The 27,973-nt window shown below is 37.4% G+C and overlaps 2 protein-coding genes across 2 annotated transcripts in view; both read right to left on the bottom strand.

Moving 5' to 3' along the window:
* Positions 1-6,528, bottom strand: part of LOC123928179 (complement factor H-like) — a 30,669-nt gene extending 24,141 nt beyond the window's left edge. Inside the window, exon 1 of the mRNA XM_045983285.1 lies at positions 6,495-6,528. Within this exon, the coding sequence (XP_045839241.1) occupies positions 6,495-6,528 (34 nt within the window). The remainder of the gene's footprint in view (positions 1-6,494) is intronic.
* EIF2D (eukaryotic translation initiation factor 2D) overlaps positions 1-27,973 on the bottom strand; it is a 407,204-nt gene that overhangs the window by 326,462 nt on the left and 52,769 nt on the right. The gene's annotated exons all lie outside the window — the stretch shown is intronic.

The raw sequence follows: 27,973 nt of genomic DNA, 5'->3' as shown, positions 1-27,973 counted from the left end.
AAGATTATGGCAAACATGTGATTGTTATTACTAATCTTATTTGGTGAATGAGATATTTTAAAATATGTCATACATATGTCATAACATATATGACTTATGTCGTGCATATGAAGTATTTTAAAATGTCATAAAGAACATATCATATTATATGTGGTATATTTGACCCGCATATTACATATATACCATATATAATGTGACACACATGTCATAGTATGTATATGTCACATATGTGAGGTGTTTAAAATGTCCTAATTATGTGGTATGTCATATATGCCTTATGTAGGAGATGCTTTCAAATATGTCATATGTCATAATATGTATATTTTAGGATAAAAGTGAATATTTGATGCCACTATAGTTTGATTCTTTTTAAACACTTAATGTCCTTTATTATTGAGGTATATTAATTGTATTTTATTGAGTTATTCTTATTTATTGAATATTTCCGATGTATATGTTCAAGTGTTCTGTTGTTTATAAGACATTTATATATGATATTTTGTAGAAAAATTTTCCCTTTTTGTTAAATGATTTAGACATAGTCTAGTACTTTTAATACCAGAGTAATATTAGTTTTTTATCCATAAAATGATTTGATTGAAAGGAATCTTGTGCAACACACGAGCAAAATTTCCAACACACACACACACACGTGCGCACCCACACACAAACACACACACACATATTCATTATCATCTCCATATACGTAAGTTCACAGATCCATTTTCTTTTTTGCTTGATTAGAGAAATTTTCCAGTAGCTTCTGCAGACTTGTTAATTGGATTATACACTTTGAATCCTTGCATATACTGTTTTGCTTTAATAAAGATTTTTTCAAAAGATTTTATTTACTTGGCTATTCCTGATATGAGGAAGTGGAGATGCGACGTGGGGGGTGTGGGGGGTAGGAAAGTAATAAATGAAAAAATGGGATTGGGAGGGAGACAAACCATAAGAAACCCTTAATGTCACGAAACAAACTGAGGGTGGCCAGGGGGAGGTGGGTAGGGAGAGGATGATGGGGTTATGGACAGTGGGGACAGTATGTGACATGGTGAGTGCTGTAAAGTGTGTAAACCTGGCGATTCGCAGACCTGTACCCCTGGGGCTAATAATACATTATATGTGTATAAAAAATTAAAAATTAAAAAAAAAAGATTTTATTTATTTGAGAGAGAAAGTGTAAGCACAAGGGAGGGTAAATGGACAGAAAGAAAAGCAGACTCCCCACTGAGCAGGAACCAGAGATCATGACCTGAGCCAAAGGCAGAGGATTAACCAACTGAGTGATCCAGGTGCCCCTTTTATAAGCATTTGTAAATGATACCTTCTCTAGGTATAGATTCCTGGCATACAGTCCACAGCTCTCATTGATAGATTTCCCTGGCACTCTTTTTAAGCTTCCAGTGTTGAGCGTAAGATGCTCATTTACTCTTAATTTTTTCTAAGCAACCTTCTAGGGTTTTTTTTTTTTCTTAGTAATTTTGAAGATTTAGATTATTTTCTCTCTACCCTTGAATGAATTTCACCGTGATACATCAAGATGTATGGCATTTAACAATAATTCTTCCTTGGGCACGCTTCAGTCTTTGGATTTACAAGAACTGAGTCTTAAAGAATTCAATTAAATTAGCTGTGAAATTCTAGAGGAGAGATTTGAATCCTGGTGGTCTGATTTCAGAACAACTATGGTTATCTACCTATTATGGTGTTTCAAAGGATATCAGTTAAAGAAAACGGCCTGATGAGATTTCTTCTCAAAAGGTATACAAAGGGGATAAAATTCTAAGTATTATTATTATGACAGGCTTGAACCCCTTTATTATCTTCCTCTTTCATCTGGGCACACTTAAATACGTTTTTACACTCTAGCAAGATCATCTCTGAAGCAAATATAATATTTCACATACAGTCTGATCAGCACTGAGACTGGCAAGACGTAGAGCAGCCTCATTCTACTTTAGACTTCTATCAGTGCAGGTTGTGGTCTCATAGTACTGATGGTTCTGTCATAGTTTTGACTCAAACTAATCTCAAAATTGATGAAAACATTCACTATTTTTTTAAGTAGTCTCTAGACCCAGCATGGGGCCCAGTGTGAGGTTTGAATTCATGACCCTGAGATCAAGTCCTGAGCTGAAATAATGAGTCAGATTCTTATCCAACTGAGGCTCCCAAGGCATGCCAAATTTCACTAATTTTAAAATATTTCTAGTCTGTCTGTACTTGTACAGCTGATTCCTCTAACCTAAGCCCAGGATCTTGTAGTTATCACTACTAAATCTCATTAGATTCAACTGCGCACATAGGATTCTTTTTGAAGAATGAATCTGTGCTAAAGCAGTTTCACTCTCATTATGCCATGTAACCCAACTTGTGAATTTGTACCGTTTCTCCTAAACCAATTAAGCTAAATGATAAGAGAAATGTGTAACTAAATAGGCCTGGGAACATCTGGAACCCCAGTTTTAAGACTGACACCTGACAAGCTCCCAAAACATCTATCTTTGGAAACCAGTGGGGCTTGTGTCCTAAGACCACTGGATACCGCCAACTGAGAAATCGTTCTTAAAGGGTCCACATGGATGGAATCACCCACCCCATGGCCCCACATAAGGGAAGCCCTCTGAAAAGGGCCCAGACTTTCTGTGAAAGAGACTTTTTTGACTATTTCAAAGCACTGTACTGAGGGGCAAGCATTTAATTTGATACACATCTAGGGGCTTAATAAAGGTCTCTTCAAAGACAGAGGCCAGCAGTCACCTTCTTCATGCTCGCCCTCTGTCTCATTCCAGCTCACTGGCATCTCCTGGAAAGGAGCTTATATCCTCTTTATACACCCCCTAATTTTTATAGCTGCCACCCAGGAGACACCTTTAGATCACATGGTTGTGGTGGCCAGTGGGTCCCGTAGCATTGTAACAAATAGAGTTCTTAAGAAGACACCACCCCCAGGGCACAGGAGAGAGTCACAGACTGAAGTAGCTGTCTTTCTGTGCAAAAGGCCTATTAGACTAATCTTCACTGCTGAGGCTTGAGGAACAGACTTCTCATTAAACAGCTGAGGGGCAAATATAATCCTCTACAAAGAACTTGGCGGATAGGCACTATCTTCAGGTCCTCCTTCTCCTACACTCCAGAGCACTGGTAATTCCTAGAGGGAAGTTCGTACAAGGACCTGGTGTCCCAGTTTTTACATCTGGTGCACTGGATTTTGTGGTTGACACCCAGGGGACATTACTTGATCTGATGGCCAGTGGGGCTTGCATTCATAGGTCCCACAGGATTGTAACAAGTGGAGACAGTTCATGTCTGGCTACCACCCCTTGATGCACTGTAGATACAGACTGAACTATGATCTTCGTCACCCTACAAAAGAGGTCTGCTAGATTTTCTTGATGTTTCAGCTTGGGGGGCAGGGTTCTGGTTTGGCATATAGCTAGGGGCCTCCTTAGGTGTTCTCTAGGGTTAGAGGCTAGTGGGTGGGGAACAATCTTTATAAATGAGGTCTGAGAGGCAGGTTCTAATTAAATTAAGGACCAACCATAGGCCTCTCCAGAGACTTCAAGACATCACACCTCTCTCTTTGCTGCACTCCAGAGTGCTGGTATCTCCTAGCAAGGAACTCATACAAACATTTGGTGTCCAGTTTTTGCAACTGGTGCTCTGGTTTTTGTGACTGCTGCCCAGGAATTGGCTCTTGATTGACTATCCATGGTGGTCTGCAGGGTTTGTATTCATGAATTCAAAAAGATGGTGGCAGAGGAAGAAACAGCTCTTAACTAGCTATCATTCCCTTGCTCCCTTAAGAAGGAACAGACAGAAGTGCCCATCTCCCAGTCTTCCCCCGAATGAGGTATATTTGCATATTTTAAAAATTGCTGCCTGAGAACCTGGCTTCTAACCAGCCTAAACGTAGGTGCTGACTGAGCTCTTCCCCTTTGGGGCACTGGTCGGGTCGTGACACACTCTGAAATACAGGGAGCCACTAAAAACAAAGTAGGGCGATTAGACAATCACAAGGCTTGAGAGAGAACCAAAAGCCAGGGCAGGGCTAACAATAATGTCCATCTCCTAAGTGAGGCTATTCCTTCAAGACTGGGAGAGGTGGCTGTTGTATCTAATGGATAGAAACCAACCCACAGAGTCAAGGAAAATGAAGAAACAGAGGAATATATTCAAAATGAAACAAGATAACACCTCAGGGAAAGCCTTTAATAAGATGAAAATAAGTGAATTATCTGATAAAGAGTTGAAAGTAATGGTTATAAAGATGCTCGCTAATGTTGGAAGAAGAATGGAGAAACATAGTGAGAATTTCAACAAAGAGATAGAAAATATAAGAAAGTACCAAACAGGGGCGCCTGGGTGGCTCAGTCATTAAGCGTCTGCCTTCTGCTCAGGTCATGATCCCAGGTTCCTGGGATCAAGCCCAGCATCAGGCTCCCTGCTCCGCGGGGAGCCTGCTTCTCCCTCTCCCTCTGCTTCTCCTCCTGCTTGTGCTCCCTCTCTCACGGTGTCTCTCTCTGCCAAATAAATAAATAAAACCTTAAAAAAGAGAGAGAGAGAGAGGGGAGACAAGATGGTGGGGAAGTAGGAGGAGGCGCCATTTCAAGCTGTACCCTAAAGCGAGCTGATTACCTACCAAAGAACTCTGATCACACATGAAATCAGCCTGAGATTACAATTATACACTTCTGGATCTCTATGGGGGCAGAAGACGCCAGAAGGCAGGTAAAGCAGGCTGGGAACATCGGACTGATATTGGAAGATAAACAAAAGGGGGAGGGAGCCACCAGAAGCAACCCATTGGAAAGTAATACCCCAATACGAGAGTGCCCTGCGATTGGGGACCAGCATTAACTTGGAGTCTGATTGAAAGTACTCAAAAAGAGCAAAGGATCGTGGGGGGAAATTGTGGGAATCGGGGCATTTAGGGACGGGGGTTTAAGTCTCCAGGACCCAGGACAACCACCCCTGGCACTGAGCTAGAGAGAGTGTGGCAAAGAAGCCAGGTCTTGGTCCTTGAGCCGCCAGCGGGCCTGAGAGCATCTGGGTGTTGGCTCCCATGAGGGGCTGGGAGCCTTGCCAGCTAACAGAACCACAGCCTTTTGTGCTCTGCATGTGCGCAGGTCAAGCAACCAGAGTCTGAGTTGCGCCCCACACTCTCCCCCTGAGAGAGGCGCCTGCAGGCATCAGCCCTGTGCTCTCAGGCCCAGAGAGTCTGAGCACTCCCAGCCTGGGCCAGTGGGAAAATCTCAGTGTGCTATTGCTGCTTGAGACCTCTCTGGTGGTCTGGAGCTGCCCAGACAGCCTGGCTACTGTGGTTTTGGGTACAAGCAGGAGTTCCTGTGTCCCCAGGGACCGTGACTGGGAACATGCTCTGCCAGCAGCTGAGGGGGAATTTATGGGCTCTGGAGCACCCAGAGGGGAACAGACTGAGGTTTCTCTCTGAGAGGGATGTCTGGGTGCAGTTTACTTTCCTCTAAACCTCCAAAAGCCATCAAAAGCTGCCAAGGTGAGAGAAAACAAACGAACAAACAAACAAACAAAAACCTCCAGAGAATAAAAGCCTGAAAAACTGGTTTCCTCAGAGCCCACTGACTTAATTCAGGGAACTGCCTGAAAAAAAACCTCAAGGCAGGCCCCTCTGACAGAAAGCCAACCCCCCCCCCAAAAAAAAGACAAGAGAACAACCACTAGTACTTCATAGATACAACTTTTATTTTTAATTTTTCCCCATTATTCTGGTTCATTTTTTATAGATAATTTTTTAACCTATTTACTATCACGGTGAGATGTCCAGTATATGAAATTCCATAATAACGTTTTAACCTGAACTTTCTGATACATATAGCTGTCGGTTTTTTTTTTTTTTTGCTTTTCTATTTTTTAATTTTTTCAATTTTATTTTATTTGAGTTTAGTTTATTCTTTTTTTATTTTTATTTTTTAATATTCATATAGAGTTAAACTTCAAGGTAATCTCCTTTCACCAATCAATGCTACCCCTATAGGTAAACCAGTTTTTAAAGCCCCTTTATCTTTGGAAAGTTGAGTCCTTTAACAAAGATATCAGGATACATCCAGGAAGAATCAAAATAACCTTCCTTGCCCATACTGAGAATTTATAACCACTCTCCCAACTTTTTCTTCCGCCAGTGTTTCTGTGTGTTTGTTTTTGTCCTGGTAGTATATAAAACTTATACTTGGGATTCTTTTTGATGAGGTTCTTTTGTTTTGTTTTGTTTATATATATATTTTTTTTTCTCTTGTCATCTACTTTTATCAGTCTTTTTGTTTGTCTGTTTTTGATTGTATACTTCATAAATCTTACCTTGGGGCCCATTTGGGCTTGGCCTTCTCTTTTATTTTATCTTTCTTTTTTTTTTTCCAGTTTCTCTTTCTCTCTCTCTCTCTTTTTTTTTCTTTCTTTTTTCTTTCATTTGGATGGGGACTCTTGATTGCTCAGAAGCATTCCCGGGTGCACCTTACCTGCACCATGTTCGATACATTCAGCTACATCCATTCAGTCATCTCTCACCAAAATTACTAGGAGGAGGAATGCCCAACCAAAGAAAAATTTAGAGGCTGGGCCTTCTGCAACAGAGCTTATGGCTATGGACATACACAATATGTCAGAAAGGGAATTCAGCCTAACAATTATCCAGGCAATAGCTAGGTTGGAGAAAGCCATGGATGACAAAATGGAATTGATTAGGGCAGAAGGGAAAGCCACCAGGGATGATGTTCACTATATTCTCAATGAGTTCCAATCTAATCTAAATTCTCTAAAAGCTAGGGTAACTGAGACAGAAGATAGAATTAGTGATCTGGAGGACAAACAGATAGAGAAAAGGGATCAGGAGGAAGCCTACAACAAACAGCTTAGAAGCCACAAAAGCAGAATTGGGGAAATAAACGATGCCATGAAACGTTCCAACGTCAGAATTATTGGAATCCCTGAGGGGGAGGAGAAAGAAAGAAGATTAGAAAATATAGTTGAACAATACTCCATGAAAAATTTCCCAATCTCGTGAATGCTACCAGCATTCATGTATTAGAGGCAGAACGCCCTCCCCCTACGATTACAGAATCTAGAAAGACCTCATGACACATGATAGTGAAACTGATGAATCATAATTGTAGACAGGACCTCTTGAAAGTAGCTAGGACAAAGAAGTTCCTTACGTACAGAGGAAAGGCCATCAGAATAACGTCAGACCTGTCCACAGAAACCTGGCAAGCCAGAAAGAGCTGGAAAGATGTATCAGAGCACTCAATGAGAAGAGCAGGCTGCCAAGAATACTTTATCCAGCAAGACTGACAGTCAAAATGGATGGAGAGATAAAGAGTTTCCAAGACTGGAAAGGTTTAAAAGTGTATTTGACCACCAAACTGACACTGCAGGAAATATTAAGGGGGGTTCTATAAAGGAGAAAAAATCTTAAGAATATCATTGAACAGAAATATATGGAGACAATCTACAGAAAGAAAGACTTCAATGGTAATTCAATGTCAATAATAACTCTCAATGTGAATGGCCTAAATGCACCCATAAAATGACACAGGGTTTCAGATTAGATAAAACAACAGAATCCATCCATATGTTGTCTACAAGAGGCCCATTTTGAACCTAAGGATACACCCAGACTGAAAGTGAAGGGATGGAGAAGCATCTTTCATGCCGATGGACCTCAAAAGAAGGCTGGGGTAGTGATTCTCATATCAGATAAATTAGATGTTAAACTAAAGAGTGTAGTCTGAGATACAGAAGGACACTACATCATTATTAAAGGGACTATCCACCAAGAAGATCTAACAATTGTAAATATTTATGCCCCCATTATGGGAGGAGCCAATTACATAAGAAAACTGTTAATCAAGATAAAAAGTCATATTGATATGAATACATTAATAGTAGAAGATCTTAACACTCCATTCTCAGTAACAGACAGAGCATCCAAGCAGAAAATCAATAAGAAAACAAGAGCATTGCATAACACATTGGACCAGATGGACCTCATAGATACATACAGAACATTCCACCCTAAAACAACAGAATACTCATTCTTCTTAAGTGCACATCGAACCTTCTTCAGAATAGACCACATACGGGTCACAAATCAGGGCTCAACTGATACCAAAAGACGGAGATTATTCCCTGAATATTCTCAGATCACAATGCTTTGAAACTAGAGCTCAATCACAAGAAAAAGTTCAGAAGGAACTCAAACACCTGGAAGCTAAAGACCACCTTGCTTAAGAATGCTGGGATCAACCAAGAAATTGGTTCAAAGTTCAAAGAAGAACTTAAACAATTCATGGAAACCAATGAGAATGAAGATATTTCAGCCCAAAACCTATGGGAGACAGCAAAGGTGGTACTAAGGGGGAAATACATAGCCATCCAAGCCTCCCTCAAAAAAATTGGAAAATCCAGAATACACCAGCTGTCTCTACACCTTAAAGAACTGGAGAATCAACAACAAATAAGCCAACTCCACACACAAGAATGGAAATGATCAAGATTAGAGCAGAGATCAATGAAATAGAAACTAGAGATACAGTAGAATGCATCAATGAAACTAGAAGCTGTTTTTTGAAAGAATCAATAAGATCGATAAACCATTGGCTACACTAATCCAAAAGAAAAGAGAGAAGGCCCAAATTAATAAAATTATGAATGAAAAGGGAGAGATCACAACTAACACCAAGAAAATAGAACAATCATCAGAAGTTATTATCAACAGTTATATGCCAATGAGTTAAGCAACCTAGATGAACAGGGATGCATTCCTGGAAAACTACAAACTTCTAAAATTGAACCAGGAAGAAACTGACAACCTGCATAGACAAATATCTAGTAATGAGATTGAAGCAGTGATCAAAACCTCCCAAACACAAGATCCCAGGACCTGAATCATTCCCTGGGGAATTCTACCAAACTTTCAAAGGAGAAATAACACCTATCTTCCTGAAGCTGTTTCAAAAAATTGAAGCAGAAGGAAAACTTTCAGACTCTTTTTATGAAGCCAGCATTACCCTGATCCCCAAACCAGGCAAAGACCTTACCAAAAAGGAGAATTTCAGACCAGTATCACTGATGAATATGGATGCTAAGATTCTCAACAAGATCCTAGCAAACAGGAACCAACAGTACATTAAGAAGATTATTCACCATGACCAGGTGGGATTCATCCCTGGGTTGATGGTTCAACATTTGCAAATCAATCAATGTGACAGAACCAATCAATAAGAGAAGAGAGAAGAACCCCATGCTCCTCTCGATTGATGCAGAAAAAGCATTTGACAAAATCCAGCATCCGTTCCTGATTAAAATGCTTCAAAGTATAGGGATAGAGGAAACATTCTTGAATTTCATAAAATCTATCTATGAAAAACCCACAGCAAATATCATCCTCAATGGGAAAAAGCTCACAGACTTCCCTTTGAGATCAGGAACATGACAAGGATGCCCACTCTTGTTCAACATAGTATTAGTATTAGAAGTCCTAGCAATGGCAATCAGACAACAAAGAGAAATAAAAGGTATCCAAATTGGCAATGAAGAAGTCAAACTCTCTCTTCGCAGATGACATGATACTTTATATGGAAAACCCCAAAGACTCCACCCCAAAACTACTAGAATTCATACAGCAATTCAGTAATGTGGCAGGATACAAAGTCAATGTACAGAAATCAGTTGCTTTTTTATACACTAACAATGAAAATACAGAAAGGGAAATTGGAGAATTGATTCCATTTACTATAGTACCAAGAGCCATAAGATACCTGGGGATCAACCTAACCAAAGAGGTAAAGGATCTGTACTCAAGGAACTACAGAACACTCATGAAAGAAATCAAAGAAGACACAAAAAGATGGAAGACCATTCCATGCTCTTGGATCAGAAGAATAAACATAGTTAAAATGCCTATACTGCCTAGAGCAATCTGTACTTTTAATGCCATTCTGATCAATATTCCACTGGTATTTTTCAAAGAGCTGGAGCAAATAATCCTAAAATTTGTATGGAATCAGAAGAGACCCCAAATTGCTAAGGAAATGTTGAAAAACAAAAATAAAACTGGAGGCATCACATTACCTGATTTCAAGCTTTACTATAAAGCTGTGATCACCAAGGTAACATGGTACTGGCATAAAAACAGACACATAGACTAGTGGAATAGAGTAGAGTGCCTGGATATGGACCCTCAATTCTATGGTCAAATAATCTTCGACAAAGCAGTGTCGAAAAAAGACAGTCTCTTCAGTAAATGGTGCTGGGAAAATTGGACAGCTATATGTAGAAGAATGAAACTTGACCATTCTCTTACACCATACACAAAGATAAACTTGAAATGGATAAAAGACCTCAATGTGAGACAGGAATCCATCAGAATCCTGGAGAAGAACATAGGCAGTAACCTCTTCGATATCAGCCACAGCAACTTCTTTCAAGATATGTCTCCAAAGGCAAAGGAAACAAAAGCAAAAAATGAACTTTTGGGACTTTATCAAGATCAAAAGCTTCTGCACAGCAAAGGAAACATTCAACAAAACAAAGAGGCAACCCACGGAATGGGAGAAGATATTTGCAAATGACAGTACAGACAAGAGGCTGATATCCAGGATCTATAAAGAACTTCTCAAACTAAACACACACAAAACAGATAATCATGTTAAAAAATGGACAGAAGACATGAACAGACACTTCTTCCATGAAGACATAGAAATGGCTATCAGACACATGAAAAAAATGTTCATCATCACTAGCCCTCAGGGAGATTCAAATTAAAACCACAATGAGATACCACCTTATACCAGTTAGAATGGCCAAAATTAACAAGATAGTAAACAACAAGTGTTCAAGAGGATGTGGAGAAAGCAGAACCCTCTTACACTGTTGGTGGAAATGCAAGTTGGTGCAGTCACTTTGGAGAACAGTGTGGAGATTCCTCAAGAAATTCAAAATAGAGCTTCCCTATGACCCTCCAATTGCACTACTGGGTATTTACCCCAAAGATACAGATGTAGTGAAAATAAGGGCCATCTGTACCCCAATGTTCACAGAAGCAATGGTCACAGTTGCCAAATTGTGGAAAGAACCAAGAGGCCCTTCAATGGATGAATGGATATGGAAGATATGGTCCATATATTCTATGGAGTATTATGCCTCCATCAGAAAGGATGAATACCCAACTTTTGTAGCAACATGGACGGGACTGGAAGAGATTATGCTGAGTGAAATAAGTCAACCTGAGAGAGCCAATTATCATATGTTTTCACTTATTTGTGAAGCATAAAAAATAATACAGAGGACATAAGGAGATGAAGAGGAGAAGGGAGTTGAGGAAAATTGGAAGGGGAGATGGACCATGAGAGAATATGGACTCTGAAAAACAATCTGAGGGTTTTGAAGGGCGGGGGGTGGGAGTTTGGAGCAGCCTGGTGGTGGGTATTATGGAGGGCATAAATTGCATGGAGAACTGGGTGTTGTGCATAAACAATGAATTCAGTTACACTGAAAAGAAATAAAAGAAAGAAAGAAAGGAAGAAAGAAAGAAAGAAAGAACCAAACAGAAGTCACAGAGCTGATGAATACAATAATTGTACTGAAAAATACAGTGAGAAGTTTCAATACCAGACTAGAGGAAGCAGAAGAAAGTATTAGTACACTTAAAGACAGGATAGTGGAACTCACCACCATACAAAAGAATAAAGATGGGGACTGAATGGACAACATTAGCAGACCAACACTCACACTACAAGAGTCCCAGAAGAAGAGAGAAAGGGGCAGAAAACACATTTGAAGAAATAGGGACTGAATATTTCCCTAACCTTGGGAAGGAAATAGACATACAGATCCAAAAAACCAACAGAGTTTCACATAAGATGAACTAAAAGAAACCTACACCAATGCACATTATAGTTAAACTGAGATTGAGGGAGAGAATCTCAAAGGCAGCAAGAAAAGAAACAACTTGACAGATTAAAATGTTTACAAGACAAGCAAAAGCTAAAGAAGTTAATCACCACTAGACCAGCATTATAAGAACTGTTAAAGGGAATTCTTTATATATCTTGAATTGAATGATAAGAAAAATATTTTAAATAATATTTTGTGAGATGATACTAACGTAGCAATGAGAGAGAAATCTTACTATTATATAGATATAATAGAAAAGAATAGATTTCATATTGGCTCACTTTTTCCCCTTAAGAAATTAAAAAAAAGAAAAGAAAGAAACCCAACATGTGCATGAATTTGAAAAAAAACAAACTGTTTTTAGGGAGATGGTAGGATAGGGTGTGTTATTATTCTCTGATTTATTTCTGCTCTAATCTTTGTTATTGCTTCCCTTGTAACTTTGGGCTTGGTTTGTTTCTCTAGTTCCTTGAGGTATAAAGTTAGGTTGTTTATGTAAGATCTTCTATTTTAATGGAGCATTTGTTACTAAATATTTCCCTCTTCCCACTGCTTTTGCAGCATCTCTGAATTTTGTTACATTGTGTTTCTGTTTTCATTTGTCTCAAGATTTTTTAAAAAAATTATCTTGCACTCTCTTCCTTGATTCCATTGTTGTTTGAGAGTGTGCTGTTTTCTTTCCATTTATTTGTGAATTTTCCCATTCTTTTTGCTGTTATTGATTTCTAGTTTTACTCCACTGTGGTTGATAAAGATACTGCATAGAATCATTCACATGCAGTTAAGGAGAATGTACTCTTCCACTGTTGGGTGGAAAATTCCATATATATCTATTAGTTCCATTTTGTTTATATTGTTGTTCAAGTCTAGAGCTGCTTTCTTGAATTTCTATCTGGGTGTTCTATCCATTATTCAAAGTGGGGTATTGAAGTCTCCTAATATTATTGTATTGCTATCAATTTCTCCTCTTTAGATTTGTCAATATTTGCTTTACATATTTAGGAGTTCCAATGTTGGATCCACATATGTTGAGAATTGTTACATCTTCCTCTTGATTGACTCTTTTATTATTATATAATGATCTTTTGTGTCTTGAGAGAGTTTTAGACATAAAGTCAATTTTTTATCTGATAGAAGTATAGCCCCTCCAATGCTCTTTGGTATAGCCCCTCCAATACTCTTTGGTTGCCATTCACATGAAATATCTTTTTCCATTCCTTCATTTTTAGCCTATTGTGTCTTTAAATCTAAAATGAGTTCTTGTTTGTTTTATTCATTCAGGTACTATATTCCTTTTGAGATGTAAGTTTATTCCATTTACATTTAAAGGAATTATTGACAGGTGAACACTCACTATTTAACTTGGGTAATTGTCTTCTGTTTTGTGAATTTTTAAAATTCTTTCACTTTTGATGACTTCCTTTGGTATTTGATTATGTTTTATATTTACCCACTTTGATTCTTACCTTTTGTACATCTATTAATGGTTTTCCTTCCTACTTAATGAAGTAATAATTCACAAAATTCCATATATAAAGTGTACAATGAGAGGACTTCATACACATATACATTTGGAAATGATTTTCAAAGTCAATTATTCACCTCATAATTACCTTTTTTGTAGGTGGAATGCTTAAGAGCTACTCTCTTGGCACATTTCAGCGATATAATATATTACTACCAACAATAATCATCATGCTGTACTTTAGAGCTTCAGAATTATTCATCTTATAACCAAAGGCTTAAACCCATGGACCATCATCTCCTCATTCCCCCCCCCGATTTGCAACCCACTGATAATTACTATTCTACTCTCTGCTTCTATGAATTTGACCTTTTTTTTAATGTAGAAGTTTAATGATGAACTATTTGTCTATATATGGCTTATCATGCCTTCATGTCTAACATAATGTCCCCTATGTTCAATCATGTTGTTGTAAATATTAAGATTTCCTTTTTTCTCTTGATTGAACAATAATTATATCTATATATATCGATATAGATAGATATACCTATATATATCTATATCTCACATCTTCCTTATCCGTTCACCCATCAATGGACAGAAAAGGGTTGTTTCCATATATTGGCTATTGTGAATAAAGCAATAATGAACATGAGGGTGCAGATATTTCTTTAAGATACTGATTTCATTTCCTTCAGATATATACCAGAAATGGGATTGCTGTGTCTTATTGTAATTCTATTAACTTTCTGAGAACTTCCAAACTGCTATCCATATGCATATAACAAATTACATTCTCATCCAAGTATACAAGTGTGCCTTTAATCCACATTGTCACCAACCCTTGTTATTTCTTGTCTTTTTGATAAAAGCCATTTTAACAAGTGAGAGTTCATTGTGGTTATGATTTGAATATGTCTGATGATTAGTGATTTTCAGTACTAATTGGGCATTTGCATGTATTCATCAAAAAAAATTCTAAGTCCTGAAGAAAAAACAATAAATTTTAAAGAAGACAAGGTACCTGTTCTCAAGTATTTCCACTCTATTAGGGAAGTTTGTTATTAAATAATTAATTAAAGAGATGTATGATATGCATTACATTAGATAAATTCTACTTAGGAAAATAAAACATGGCAAGATGATACAAACTTGAATGGGAACATTCCAGATATGATGAAATAGGATGGAACAGAACAACATTCCTAATGCAAATTGGAAAAACAACAAACCCGTGTGTGTGTGTGTGTGTGTGTGTTGTGTGTGCACATGTGTGTGCATGTGCATGTGCATGTTGAAGGGAACTGGATATTGTTGGAAAAAAGGATTAAATGAACTAAACCTAAGTGAGAAGGGCCTCTTTTATGCAAACATTGTTTTTAACCATTTATTAGCTGATCGTGTTTGCCAACTCTGGGTATGGATTGAAGATCAGGCTTTGCCTGAATGTGCAACTGTGATGATGAAAAGAAGAACTAGACAAATTCTGGAGGTATGTCTAACATGAAAAATTCTGAAACCCTGAAGAATAAGGGTGCTCTCCTGAAACCTAAGTAGTTTCTTAAGAGTGGAGTGGAAGTTCCTATAATTTCATAGAAAAAGTCCTAATAAGAGAAGGATCTTGTTTCAAATACACAATTGCATCACCATCAAGACAGTTGCTATCTTTGAAAGTCACTCAGGGAGTGACTTAGGAGTGGAGATGAAAACATCAGAAAAGCAGGGTGAATCTCTTAGAGTGTTCTGGGATGGAGGAAGAGAGACCAACGAGGTTCTTGACAAAAAGCCAAGAAGATAACTACCTTGAGACTTTTCAAACTAGTAGTGGACCAACTCAAAATAGAACTTCAACTCAGACCCATCTGAATTTGCTTCTTGGTTAAATCAAGAAAGAGCAAACACTTGTCAATGGTAGGTTAATAAAATAAACATTATCATTACATTTATTTCATATGAAATGCATGGCTTTGGATAAAAAATTAAAAGACACATAAAGAAGCAAAAAAATGTGATAAAAAATGAAGCAAAAATAAATGGCTCATAGAAGCAGACACTCAAATCCCGATGTTGAAATTAGTGTCAAGTTCTTTAGCTGCTACAAGTATGTTAAAGTAAATACAGAAAAATAATAGATAAAATGAAAGAAAAGAGAAAGACATTCAAAAGAAAATTGATGCTTTAAAAATAATCACGTGTTATACTAAAAATACAAAATGAATATCTGAAATAAGCACACATTGGATGGCCTTAGAAACCATTTGAATTTAATAGAACACAAATGTATTAAATCTGAGACTTTATGTAGAAATATCCAAAATGAATACAGAAAGATAAATGTGTAGAAAACACCAATAATGAAAGAGTAAAAGCAATATGAAGCAGAGTCAAGTGATATGTGTACGTCTATTTAAAATTCCAACACTAGAGAAAAGACAAATATTTGAAGAAAAAATAGCTCAAAGATTTCAAAAATTCCTTGGTCCCTCAGGCGAGGAGGACCCTGCAGCTAACCCATCCACCAAAGACCCCCCCACCCCCACCCTGGCCCCTCGGGCTGGACCCTCCAATGCCAGCGACTCCCAGGAGCCCTTGGGGGGGTCTGAGGGGAGCCCCTCACATCCATAATTTCTCCTCCTGCCCTAGCCTCCTGTCTGTCCTAGGGTCTCTGTTGCCACCATCAGATTATAAGCTCCTGATGCTGGGGGGCCCAGCCATCCCCCTCCCCCAGCACCCACACTTTTCACTCCCCCACCTGTGCCCGTTTTGTATGACCCTCCCCTTTCCCTGCTCCCACCCCGCAGTATTTAATGCCCTGTCAGTCCCTTCTAGTCTGACTCAATGGTAACTTGCTGTATTTGAAAAAAAAAATTGCTGGAAAAAAGATAAACTCTCAGAATCAAAAGCTAAGGGGAAAAAAAAAAAAAAAAGCAACCCAGAAAGGTAAATGCAAAGAAATGATACACCAAGGGTTGGCTGAAATTAAAAGATAAAGGCAAAATCTTAAAAACAGAGAAAAGAGCACACATTTTTTTTTTCTTTTAGGAGAACTATAAAAATAACAGTATGTTTGTAACAGTAACAACTGAGGCATGAAGTCAATGTACTGCCATTTCTAAAGTGTTGAAAAATAAATGGAACAGAGAACTCTGAATCCAGGGAAAACATACTGCAAAATGAAGGAGAATAGGAACATTCTCAAATGAACCAAAAGCAGAGAGAACTCAGCAATAGCAGACTGACAGCACAAAAAACCCCACTAAAGCTCTATAGGCTGAAAAAATATGATCCCATATACAAACAAAAAAGGGTAATATTAAATGAGCAGAACTGAAGAAAATAAATATATGGGTTAATAAAATGACTACTGAAAAATAATAAACAATGTGCTATATATTTTAACAGAATTTTAAAAACTCTATTGACATAAAATTGATAACGACGTCTTATAGTGCTTGCAAAAAGTTCAGGAGTATAACATATATAAAAATGTCAAGAGACAATGGATGAACTTAAACTGTTTTAATGCTTACATAGTTTAGAATGTAGTGAAAGTATTGATTAAGAGTAGACTGTAATAATTTGAGCATGCTTGTTGTAAAACATTAATATTAAGAGTTATATAACTAATAGAAATGATATAGTGAGATAGTAAAGAATATTTGATTAATATTTTCAAAAGTTAGGAAAAGAGGAATAGAAGAACAAAGAGATGACACGAAAATAAATAGCAGTATGTTAGACTTGAGCTTAACTGTATCAGTGATCACAATAAATGTAAATGGATTCACCACTCCAATTAAAAGTATAAACACTGACTGGATAAAAACAAAATAAAACTGAAGTATGTGCTGATTACTTTTGATAAAATGGAACCCAGCCACCTGGGTGGCTTAGGTGGTTATGGGTCTGACTCCCAGATTCAGCTAAGGACCAGATCTCATGGCTCCTGGGGTTCAAGCACCCTGCTGGTCTGCCTGCTCAGCCGGAGTCTGCTTGGATATTCTCTTCCTCTGCCCCTTCCCCTGCTCATGCTCTCTCTCTCGTTCTCAAATAAATAAATAAATAAATAAATAAATAAATCTTTTAGAAAATGGGACTGACAAGTTGAAAGTAAATGATGAAAACCAATACACAGTGAAAATATTAGCCAAATACGATAGGGTTAATATATTAACATCAGGCAAATAATAATTTAAGGCAGAAAGCATTGTTAGATTAAAGAGGGCTATTTCACAATAATAAAAGAACTACTTGAACAGAAAGATGCAATTATTTTAAATGTGTATTTAATGTATTTTAAACATTTAGAATGATTGCTGGCATTCGTTCATACCAATTCATAGGAGATAATTTATAAACATCTCTTCCCAATGTAGTATTCAGTGATGTCATGTTGATAACTTGAAATTGACCATATCATGAGTATTTACACATTGGGTGTTGGAAAATTCTACAAATCAAGACTCTTTTTTTAAAATAGTTGATTGTTATATATTTGCCAGCATACATTGTACATAAACCTAATAATATGTCTTCAAGATGTAAAGGAGTAAGAGAAGTGAACAAATCCATCCTCATAGCTTGAGATTTAAATATACTTCTCCAAGTATTTGATAGAGAAGCAGATAGATAAATAAGTACATAGAATATATGAATGCTATTTTTTTAAGAGAGAGAGAGAGAATGAATGGAGTGGGGAGAGATGTGGGAGAGGGAGAGAGAGAATCTCAAGCAAGCTGCACACTCAGCATGGAATCTGATGTGGAACTTGATCTCATGACCCTGATACCATGACTTGAGCTGAAATCAAGTCAGATGCTTAACCAAGAGAGCCACCCAGGCACCCCAAATATATGAACATTATTAACCAAATCGACCTTTTATATTGTGATAGAATGCAACCTTCAACAAGTTCAGATAACTATTCATTCTAAGTACACAATTTGGAATATTCACCAAAATGGACTATAAGCAAGGCTCAACAAATTTCAAAATATTGAAAATCATTCTAAGTGCACACCTTGATCACTAGACATTGTTAACAGAAAATAACTGGAAAAATCTCAAAAGTTTTGAAGCTAAACAACACTTCTAAGTCACTCATGGGTTAAGAAGAAAATAATTTGAAGTCAACAATAATGAAAATATGATATATATCAAAATTTGTAGAATGATACTAAAGCAGAATTCCTAAACTATACATCTGGGAGTGCTATCCACTAAAGCTCTGCACTCTAACCTCAGGTAGTGCAGGAAGGTGTCTGACTCTGGACAGATTTTAGTCCTTCCCTTTAGTAGATAGATGTGGCAATCATTCAGGAGGCAGGATATCACTACTTCCAGGATTATTTAAAAACTTCGAGTCCTGGGGTGTCTGATTGGTTCATTTGGTAGAGCATGTGACTCTTGATCTCGGGGTTTTGAATTTGAGCATGACATTGTATGTAGAGGTTTCTCAAAAAATAAAATCTTTAAACATTTTTTTAAAGATTTTATTCATTTACTTGACAGACAGAGATCACAAGCAGGCAGAGAGGCAGGAAGAGAGAGAGGAAGGGAAGCAGGCTCCACGTTGAGCAGAGAGCCCGATGCGGGGCTCGATTCCAGGACCCTGAGATCATGACCTGAGCTGAAGGCAGAGGCCTTAACCCACCAAGCCACCCAGGGTCCCCAAAAATAAAATCTTTAGAACAAAACAAAACAAACCTCAACAGTCCCATAACAAAAATATGTCAAAACCCCCCTCTAGCCTCAGTTTGTAGAAATAGTTGGTTTTCCCAGCCATTTCCACAAAACATGCAAAGAGAAATAACCTTCCTATTAATACCCTAAAAAGCAAGGGAGGAAAAGGATAATGGTGAAGGATCTAAACAAGTATTTCTCCAAAGAGAAAATGCAAGTGATCAGTAAACTGACGAAAAAGTACTCAAAGTGAAAATGAAAATGAAAACCATAATAAACCATGAATAAAACAACATGACATTGGCAAAAATTTAGAAAGTATAGAAATCCCACTATTTGGAAATAATGTGGAGCATTAGGAACTGCTGGTCCAAAGGAAAATGGGAACGACCACCATAGGAAAGAGTTTAGCAACTTGTAGTGAAGTGAAAATACGTATTGGTTATTACTTAGCAGTTTTACACCTAGGAATGTGGCACTGAGAAACTAACACACATGCCAACCAGGTTTCATGTGTGGTGATATTTATAAAATATGATTTTTCAATACCCAAAAATGGAAACAACTTTACAGTAACTATCAATAGTTGACTGGATGAAAAATTATGATGTATTTGTGCAAGGTAATACAACACCAATGCTACAAAATGACAAGAAGAGATAAATTAATAATCATATGAACTAAAAAGACACCTAGATACATTGATATTATAGGATGATTTCATCTATATAAAATTAAAGAACAAACATATATATTAGAGATGTGTCCATAGGCTGTGAAGCTATTAAAGAATAGCAAAAATGCGATTACCAGAAATATTAAGATAACATTTTCTTCTACAGGAAAAGTAGGGTTATTGACATAATAGAAAGCCCATGGGATTTTCTGGGATACTGGGAATGTTTCACTTGTTGACATGTGTGATTTGTTGTATTTGTAATACAGTACCTAGAAACATTAAGATAACATTTTCTTCTAGAGGAAAGGCAGGGGTATTGATATAATAGAAAGCCACTGGGATTTTCTGGGATACTAGGAATGTTTTACTTGTTGACATGGGTGATTTGTTGTATTTGTAATACAGTATTCATATTTTATTCACTCTTACATCTTATATCTCACAACAAATGTATTAAACTAACACAATCTGCATATAGAATGATTCTTTTTTTTGTAAAAAATTAAATAAGTGACATATAAAGAGATCACAGGATATTAATAGGAAGCTCATGCGTACTGAGTGTAATTGCTAATATTTTTAATACTGCCTGCTGTTTAATTTGGGTGTAAAAACCCTTGCTACTAGAATGACTACAGGAAGAGCTAAGATGGGTGTTGTCACATGACAACAAGTGAAACCCCTAGGCTTGTCTCATCCCTTACAAACAGCTAGAGAAATATCAAGTCATTCTGAACACCCACAAAATCGATCTGTGGACTCCTAGATCAAGCTGCATAACCAGAGGGAGATAAGGGGCCACATGATGAAAGGTAGGAGGTGTGGAGACCAGATTTAGGGGAGAAACAGATCACAGGTGCTCTGGAGGGGAGCCCTGGTCATGGAGAGAGGCAGAAGAAAGAGGGAGGGAATTAGAGAGAGAGGAGTGCACAGGGGATTGCACAAGGAAAACAACTTTCCTAAAGACATTGACTGGGAAAATGAGAGGGGCTAATTTTCATGAGTTTTTACAACAAGTGGGCTCAAAGACTAGAGTTTTAGAAGTCTGCAGCATGGCCAGTGCTGAGCCCTGAGGGCCCTGAAGTGTTCCTGTGGAGAAGGAGGGCAGATAGCCTGGAGGCAGAGGATGCAGTCTGAGGATTCCCTGGGAAGACCTGGGAGAGACTGTTCCCTGGTCTTGAAGCACATCTGGGAGAGGTAGCATTCATTGTTTCTCTGGGAGAAAAAAGAGCTGTCAGGCACCATTTCCCAAGATACCTGCTGAGGGCGACTAACCCAAACTCTTGTTCTTTGACACACTTTGCTCCAGATCCCATGCCACTGTGCTTTGGGTGCAACTGTCCTTCTGGGATAAACTTGCATCAGTCCCAGCATGGTGAGACTTTCCTGCAGAGGACCAGTACAGGTCTGCACCACGCCAGGCCACTAAAGTTTTGAGTTCTAAAACTCAGCTGGCTGGCCTGGAATTAAACACAGGTGCACTGTGCCACTGGGCAGACAGATGGCCCAGATACAGTCAGGGTGAAGGCAGGATCTGAGGGAATCTGGAACACATAAGGGGAGACTGTTCCCTCTTTTTTTAGGGCATCCCAGAAAGTGGTGGGCACGAACTTCCCTTTCCATGGACAAGGGAGAGGGCTGGCAGCATCTCCTGCCCCTGTGTTCTTTCTTTTTGGATGAAATCCTCAGTCCTGATATTTTGTCTAAGAATAAGCAGCTGACAAATTATAGTATCCATTCTTTTTGAAAACCCTCAACAGAATAGGGACACAGGGAATGTATGGCAACATCATGAAGTTTGAATATGAAAAACCCACAGCTAATACAATTCTCAATAGGGAAAAGCTGAGAGCTTTTCCTCTACCAGCAGGAACAAGACAGCGATGTCCATTCTCACCATTGTTATTCAACATAGTACTAGAAGTTGTAGATTTCGGCAATCAGGCAATATTGGAAATAAAATTTCCCATTATTCAAATTGGGAAGGAAGAAGTCAAACTTTCACTATTTGCAGATGACATGATACTCCATGTAGAAAACCCTTAAGACTCCACTAAAAAGTTGCTAGAAATGATACACAATTCAGCAAAGTTGTAGGATACAAAGTCAACATACAGAAATCTCTTGCGTTTCAATACACCAATAATGAAGTAGGGGAAAGAGAAATCAAAGAATTGATACATTTATAATTGCACCAAACCCATATGATACCTAAGAATAAACCTAACCAAAGAGATAAAATATCTGTACTCAGGAAACTATAGAATGCTGATGAAGGAACCTGAAGATGACACAAAAAACTGGAAAAACATTCCATGCTCATGGATTGGAAAAACAAATACAGTTAAGATGTCTATATTACCCAAAGCAGTCTACACATTTAAAGCAATCCCTATCAAAATACCACCGCATTTTTCACAGAGCTAGAACAACCTACCCACAATTTTCATGGAACCACAAAAGAACCCCCCTCACACCCCCCCCCCAGCAAAGCCAAAAGAATGTTGAAAAATAAAAGCAAAACTGGAGACATGATTCTGGACTCCAAGTTGTATTACAAACCTGTACTCATCCAAACAGGTTAATACTGGTACAAAAACAGATATATAGATCAATCAATGGAACAAAATAAAACCCAGAAATGGGCCCAGAACTATAAGGTGAACTAATCTTTGACAAAGCAGAAAAGAATATCCAATGGAAAAAAGATAGTCTATTCAACAAATGGTGTTGGGAACACTGGACAGCCACATGCAAAAGAGTGAAACTGGACCACTTTCTTACACATACACAAAAATAAATTCAAAATGGATGAAAGACCTAATGTGAGACAAGAAACCACCTAGAGGAGAACACAGGCATCAACTTCTTACTAGGCACATCTCCAGAGACAAGGGAAACAAAAGAAAAAAAATGAAATATTGGGACTTCATCAGATAAAAAACTTCTGCACAGTGAAGGAAACAATCAAGAGAACTAAAAGTAAACCTTCAGAATGGGAAAAGATATTTGCAAATAACATCTCTGATAAAGGGTTACTATCCAAAATATATAAAGAACTTATCAAACTCAACACCTAAGGAACAAATAATCCAATCAAGAAATGGGCAGAAGACATGAATAGGCATTTTTCCAAAGAAGACATAGTGATGGCTGCCAGACACTTAAAAAGATGCTCAACATCACTTGTCATCAGGGAAATACAAATCAAAACCACAATGAGATATCACCTCACACCTGTCAGAATGGCTAAAATTAACAACACAGGAAACAATGGTGTTGGTGAGGATGTGGAGAAAGGGGAACCCTCTTACACTGTGGGAATGCAAGCTGGTGCAGCCACAGTGGATAACATTATGGAGGTTCCTCAAGACATTAAAAACAGAACTTTGCTACCATCCAGCAACTGCATTACTGGTTATTTGCCCCCCAAAGACAGATGTAGTGAAAAGAAGGGGCACCTGCACCCCAATGTTCATAGCAGCAATGTCCACAATAGCCAAACTGTGGAAGGAGCAGAGATGTCCTTCAACAGATGAATGGATAAAGAAGATGTGGTTTATATATGCATGGAATATTACTCAGCTATCAGAAAGGATGAATACCCACCATTTCCATAGGCATAGATGGAACTGCAGGGTATCACCTGCAGGAAGTAAATAAGTGAAAATAAGTAAAAGTGAAATAAGTAAATCAGAGAAAGATAATTATCATATAGTTTCATTCATATGTGGAACATAAGGAATAGAGCAGAGGACCATAGCAGAAGAGAGGGAAAACTGAATGGGAAAGAGTTAGAGAGGGAAACAAACCATGAGAGGCTCTTGACTCTGGGAAACAAATTGGGGGTTACAAAAGGCAGGTGAGTGGGGGGATGGAGTCACAGGACGATGGCCATTAAGGAGGGCACGTGATGTGATGATCATTGGCTGGTACATGCAACTGATGAATCATTGAACACTAATGATGTACTATATGTTGGCTAATTGAATTTAAATAAAAAAATAAAAAAGTGAAATTCAATGATATTTGTCACCATGCATATTTATTAGTATTACTTTAACTGCTAAACTCCTTTCTTTACTTGGTTTTATGACAATGATTTAACAGTCCATTCTCAAATTTCTTTTTAAAAGGCAAAGGGCAAATGACCAACTGAGTTGAATCCCATCATAGAATATATTCATTATGAAAATGTTTAATATTTCACAGACACTCCATATAAAACTGTATTTTTGTGTTGTAAATAACAAGTGCATTGTATTTCATATGTAGTCATTTTTCCTTGCAGTTTTAGCAAATTTTTAGCACATTTATATTAGGGACCTTTTAATAAATGATTCCACAGTATGGTTTTGATTTTTTAGAGTTTAAGTAAACATACTTTTCTTCACAAAATGGTGGTGATGCCCTATCACAAAACAACACAAACCCCAACTTTCCTCATTTCTGTCCCCCCAAAGCCAGATTCTTTTGGTGGTGGTTAGTTTTAATTTTAGTGTTCGTGTTTTCATATGACAATTTTGTGCTTAGTTACAGTCTAATATGTGTATTTTTCAGTTTAGAAATTCAGATCCACTTCATGGTATTCAGATTACTGGAAAAATAAATTAGTTAAATTTCAAATATGTTGCTATATTGTGCATACAGAAATATTTTTCACTAGTGTATTAACATTTTGATAGAATTAGTTCCTATCCTATTAAGTTAATGCAAGGGAAGAGTAATAAAGTTTTTTTTAATCAACTGATTTACTCAATTTAATTAATTAATTAATTTATTTATTTGACAGAGAGAGAGATCACAAGTAGGCAGAGAGGCAGGCAGAGAGAGAGAAAGGAGGAAGCAGGCTCCCTGCCGAGCATAGACCCAGGACTCTGAGATCATGGCCTGAGCCGAAGGCAGAGGCTTTAACCCACGGAGCCACCCAGGCACCCAATTATTATTATTTTTTAAAGGATTTATTTATTTGCGAGAGAGCACAGAAGCACAAGCTTGCATGTGTTGGGGAGGGGAGAGATGGGGAAGAGGAAAGGGCTGAGGAAGAGAAGGACAGAGTTTTAACCTGACTCTATGCTGAGCTCTGAACCCCACAGATGGCTTGATCTCAGGACTCTGAAATGATGACCTGAGTCCAAACCAAGAGTAAGGCACTTAATGGGCTGTGCCACCCAGGTTCCTCTAAATTATTTTTTAAAAAGTAATGAATCTACCAAAGGAGTAATCCACCCACAAAACACTAATCAATACACAAACACATACACACAGGGTCAGTCCATCAGTTAGCCTGAGCCAAATGCATTTCCTTTTGGTTATATTTCAGGATAATTCTTTATTTTTCACATTTACTACCTTCTTTTAGCAAGCAAATATAAAACACAAGGATGTAACTCTTTGACGTCATCTTCCTACCACCTTCTCACAGTATTTACTGTTATATGTTTACTACAGAGGAAGAGTTCTTTTTTTTTTAATATTTTATTTATTTATTTGACAGGAAGGGAGATCACAAGGAGGCAAAGAGGCAGGCAGAGAGAGAGGATGGGAAGCAGGCTCCCCGCTGAGCAGAGAGCCCAATGCGGGGCTCAATCCCAGGACTCTGAGATCATGACCTGAGCCGAAGGCAGAGGCTTAAACCCCTGAGCCACCCAGGTGCCCCCAAAGGAAGAGTTCTTATATCAGCTACCCTTTTTACTTCAAGTAATTCTAAAGATTCTGGTGTTCTTTCCATGAATTTTAAATAGCATCTCTTGACTGTAAGAAAATGGTATCACCACCCTCTACTTCATTTGTCTATCTTTCTACTGCTGTCTCCAAAATCTTAGTTCTGATTATTAACATTTGCCACCTGACTATGAAACAGCCTGCTAACCAGTCTCCAAGCCTCCATCCTCCCATTCTTCACAGGGCTACACAGGAGTTTTTGCAAAATTGGTCATGCCGCTCCTGTGTTTAAAATTCTTTGGTGACTTTAACTTGTAAGACATTCCAAACTCCTTACTCTGCCTTTTTGGAATCCATATCTGGCTCTTGTCATTCTCTCTGATATCATCTTGTCTCCTCTACCACATACTCACTGCACCAAAGCCTCCCTGGTTTGTTCATATTTTGTCCAGCATCTCAAGTGCATTATTTTCCTGTAGGTCTTTTGGTTGTTTTCTCTCCTGCAACACGTGCACTAGAGACTTTCGATGGTTGCCTTTGTCTCATCTTTCAGGTTCTGGTCTAATATTATTTCCTCAAAGTGACCCACTTCAGACCAGCCCAGCTCTTACCTCACTACCCCATCTCTGCTGTTTTCCCTCAGTCCCTACTTTACTTCCTTCCAAACATAGTTCATGATTCATAATTATTTTTTTGTTTAGAAGGATTTCATCTATCCTGCCATCAAAATGTACGCTCCCTGAGAAGAATGACCATCTCCACCCTGTTTACAGAAGGAGAGATTTTCAGTAATACTCAGATCCTCTAACGTCAAATTCACCTCCTGTTTACTTTGGTTCTAATCTTCAATACGCTGAGCATTATCAGCTCATGTCATAACAAAATATTTAAGTGATTCACTATCTTGTGTTCTAACAGGAATTAGGCATACCTTACAAAATGTGACTTTTATTTGTTTCAATTGACCCAAAAAAGTCAAGTTTACTTAATCTACATCCTCAATTTTTTTTAATTAGACAAAAAGAGTAATTTCAGCCCATGTAGTCAAACTGTTGATATGAATTTACAGTAACCACATTTGCTTGAATTAAATTGGCAGTTTTAAATAGGTAACATAGACATTTTTCAAAGGCATACAAACATTTTCAGAGATGACTTAACCGAAGATTCTATTTTTTTTTTGAGTAACATCCCTTTTCTCAAGTTCTAAGTTAATGAGTGAACTAAACTTTCTAATGTCTTACATACTACTTAAGTTTAAACAACAAGTATCTCAAATTATGTGTTTATGTACTCAATTAAATTTTTAAAAAAATTTTTTATAAAACACTACCTGGGTGAACTTTTTATTCTCTTGGCCTGATTTTGTAATTTAAAATTATTCTGTCCATAATTAAAAGTGTGAATTTTATTTGGCTATTGGATAGGACTAGGATTCATTTTGCTTCTATCTGAGGGACACAGTTATAAAAAATTGCTTAAAGTTAAAAACAAATATCCTTGACAATTTAATAATCATTTATTTAATATTTTAATTTCAAATTTTAAAGGGATATTATTAACATAAAACAGAGAGCTAGTTACTTGTTTTTAAATCAGTGTATTTATAAACTGTTATTTGGTAAGTATTCTTAATCAATGAAATAAATCATGATTAAATTATATATTTAAGAAAACCTTAATCAAATGTGTACCAGATTGCTTTGGTAGACTAAAGTTGTCCTCTTCATACAATTACTCTGTTCTTCTAAATAATTTTGGGAAAAAAAGAACAGGAGATACTATCTTTCAGCTAGCCTAATTTTAAATTTAGTAGATATTAAAATATAAAGCAAAACTAAAAATCAATTTAGAAAAAAATAAATCAAATGGACAAAATGGAAATAGCAAAAGTAGATATTTTATGTTAAATTTCTGTTCCAACTTCTAATTTGTACATATGCATATTAGTTATATGTGCATATATATGATTCAATTAGCTTTTTAAGACAAAACATATTCAAAGTATTTTACAAATAACGGAATAATTAAAGGTATTTGGCAAATAACATATATACCCAAATACAGAAAATATCAGTTGTAATGAAGTTTTTATTTTTCATTTTAATTTTTTAAAAGAGTTTATTTATTATTTATTATTTTGAGAGACAGAGAGAGAGGGAGTACACGTGGGTGCACAGGTGAGTGGGCTGAGTGGTTGGGGGGGAGAGGCAGAGGGAGGAGAGCATCTCAGCCCCTCTGTACTGACTGCAGAGCATTCTTCAGGGCTCTACCCCATGACCCTGAGATCATGACCTGAGCTGAAATCAAGAGATGGTTTATCAACTGACTGAGCCACTCAGGTTTCCACAAATGAAGCTTTAAAAAATAGCTCTAGAAAAAAAAAAAAGAGATTATATTGCATTATTAAAGCATTTGAAGAAATAAAATGATATATTTCAAATTTAGAAGTATGATTATGCGATTTCTTCTTGAAATTTTAACATTGTAAATACCATGAAGATAATTCCAGGGTAATGAAAAGCCAATGGGAGAACAGGTAATAGCAAAAA

This window comes from Meles meles, chromosome 17 (genome assembly GCF_922984935.1).
Source record: "Meles meles chromosome 17, mMelMel3.1 paternal haplotype, whole genome shotgun sequence".
Taxonomy (NCBI): Eukaryota; Metazoa; Chordata; class Mammalia; order Carnivora; family Mustelidae; genus Meles; species Meles meles.
Note: the sequence above shows the minus strand (reverse complement) of the source record. Positions and strands in the feature narration are given on the sequence as shown.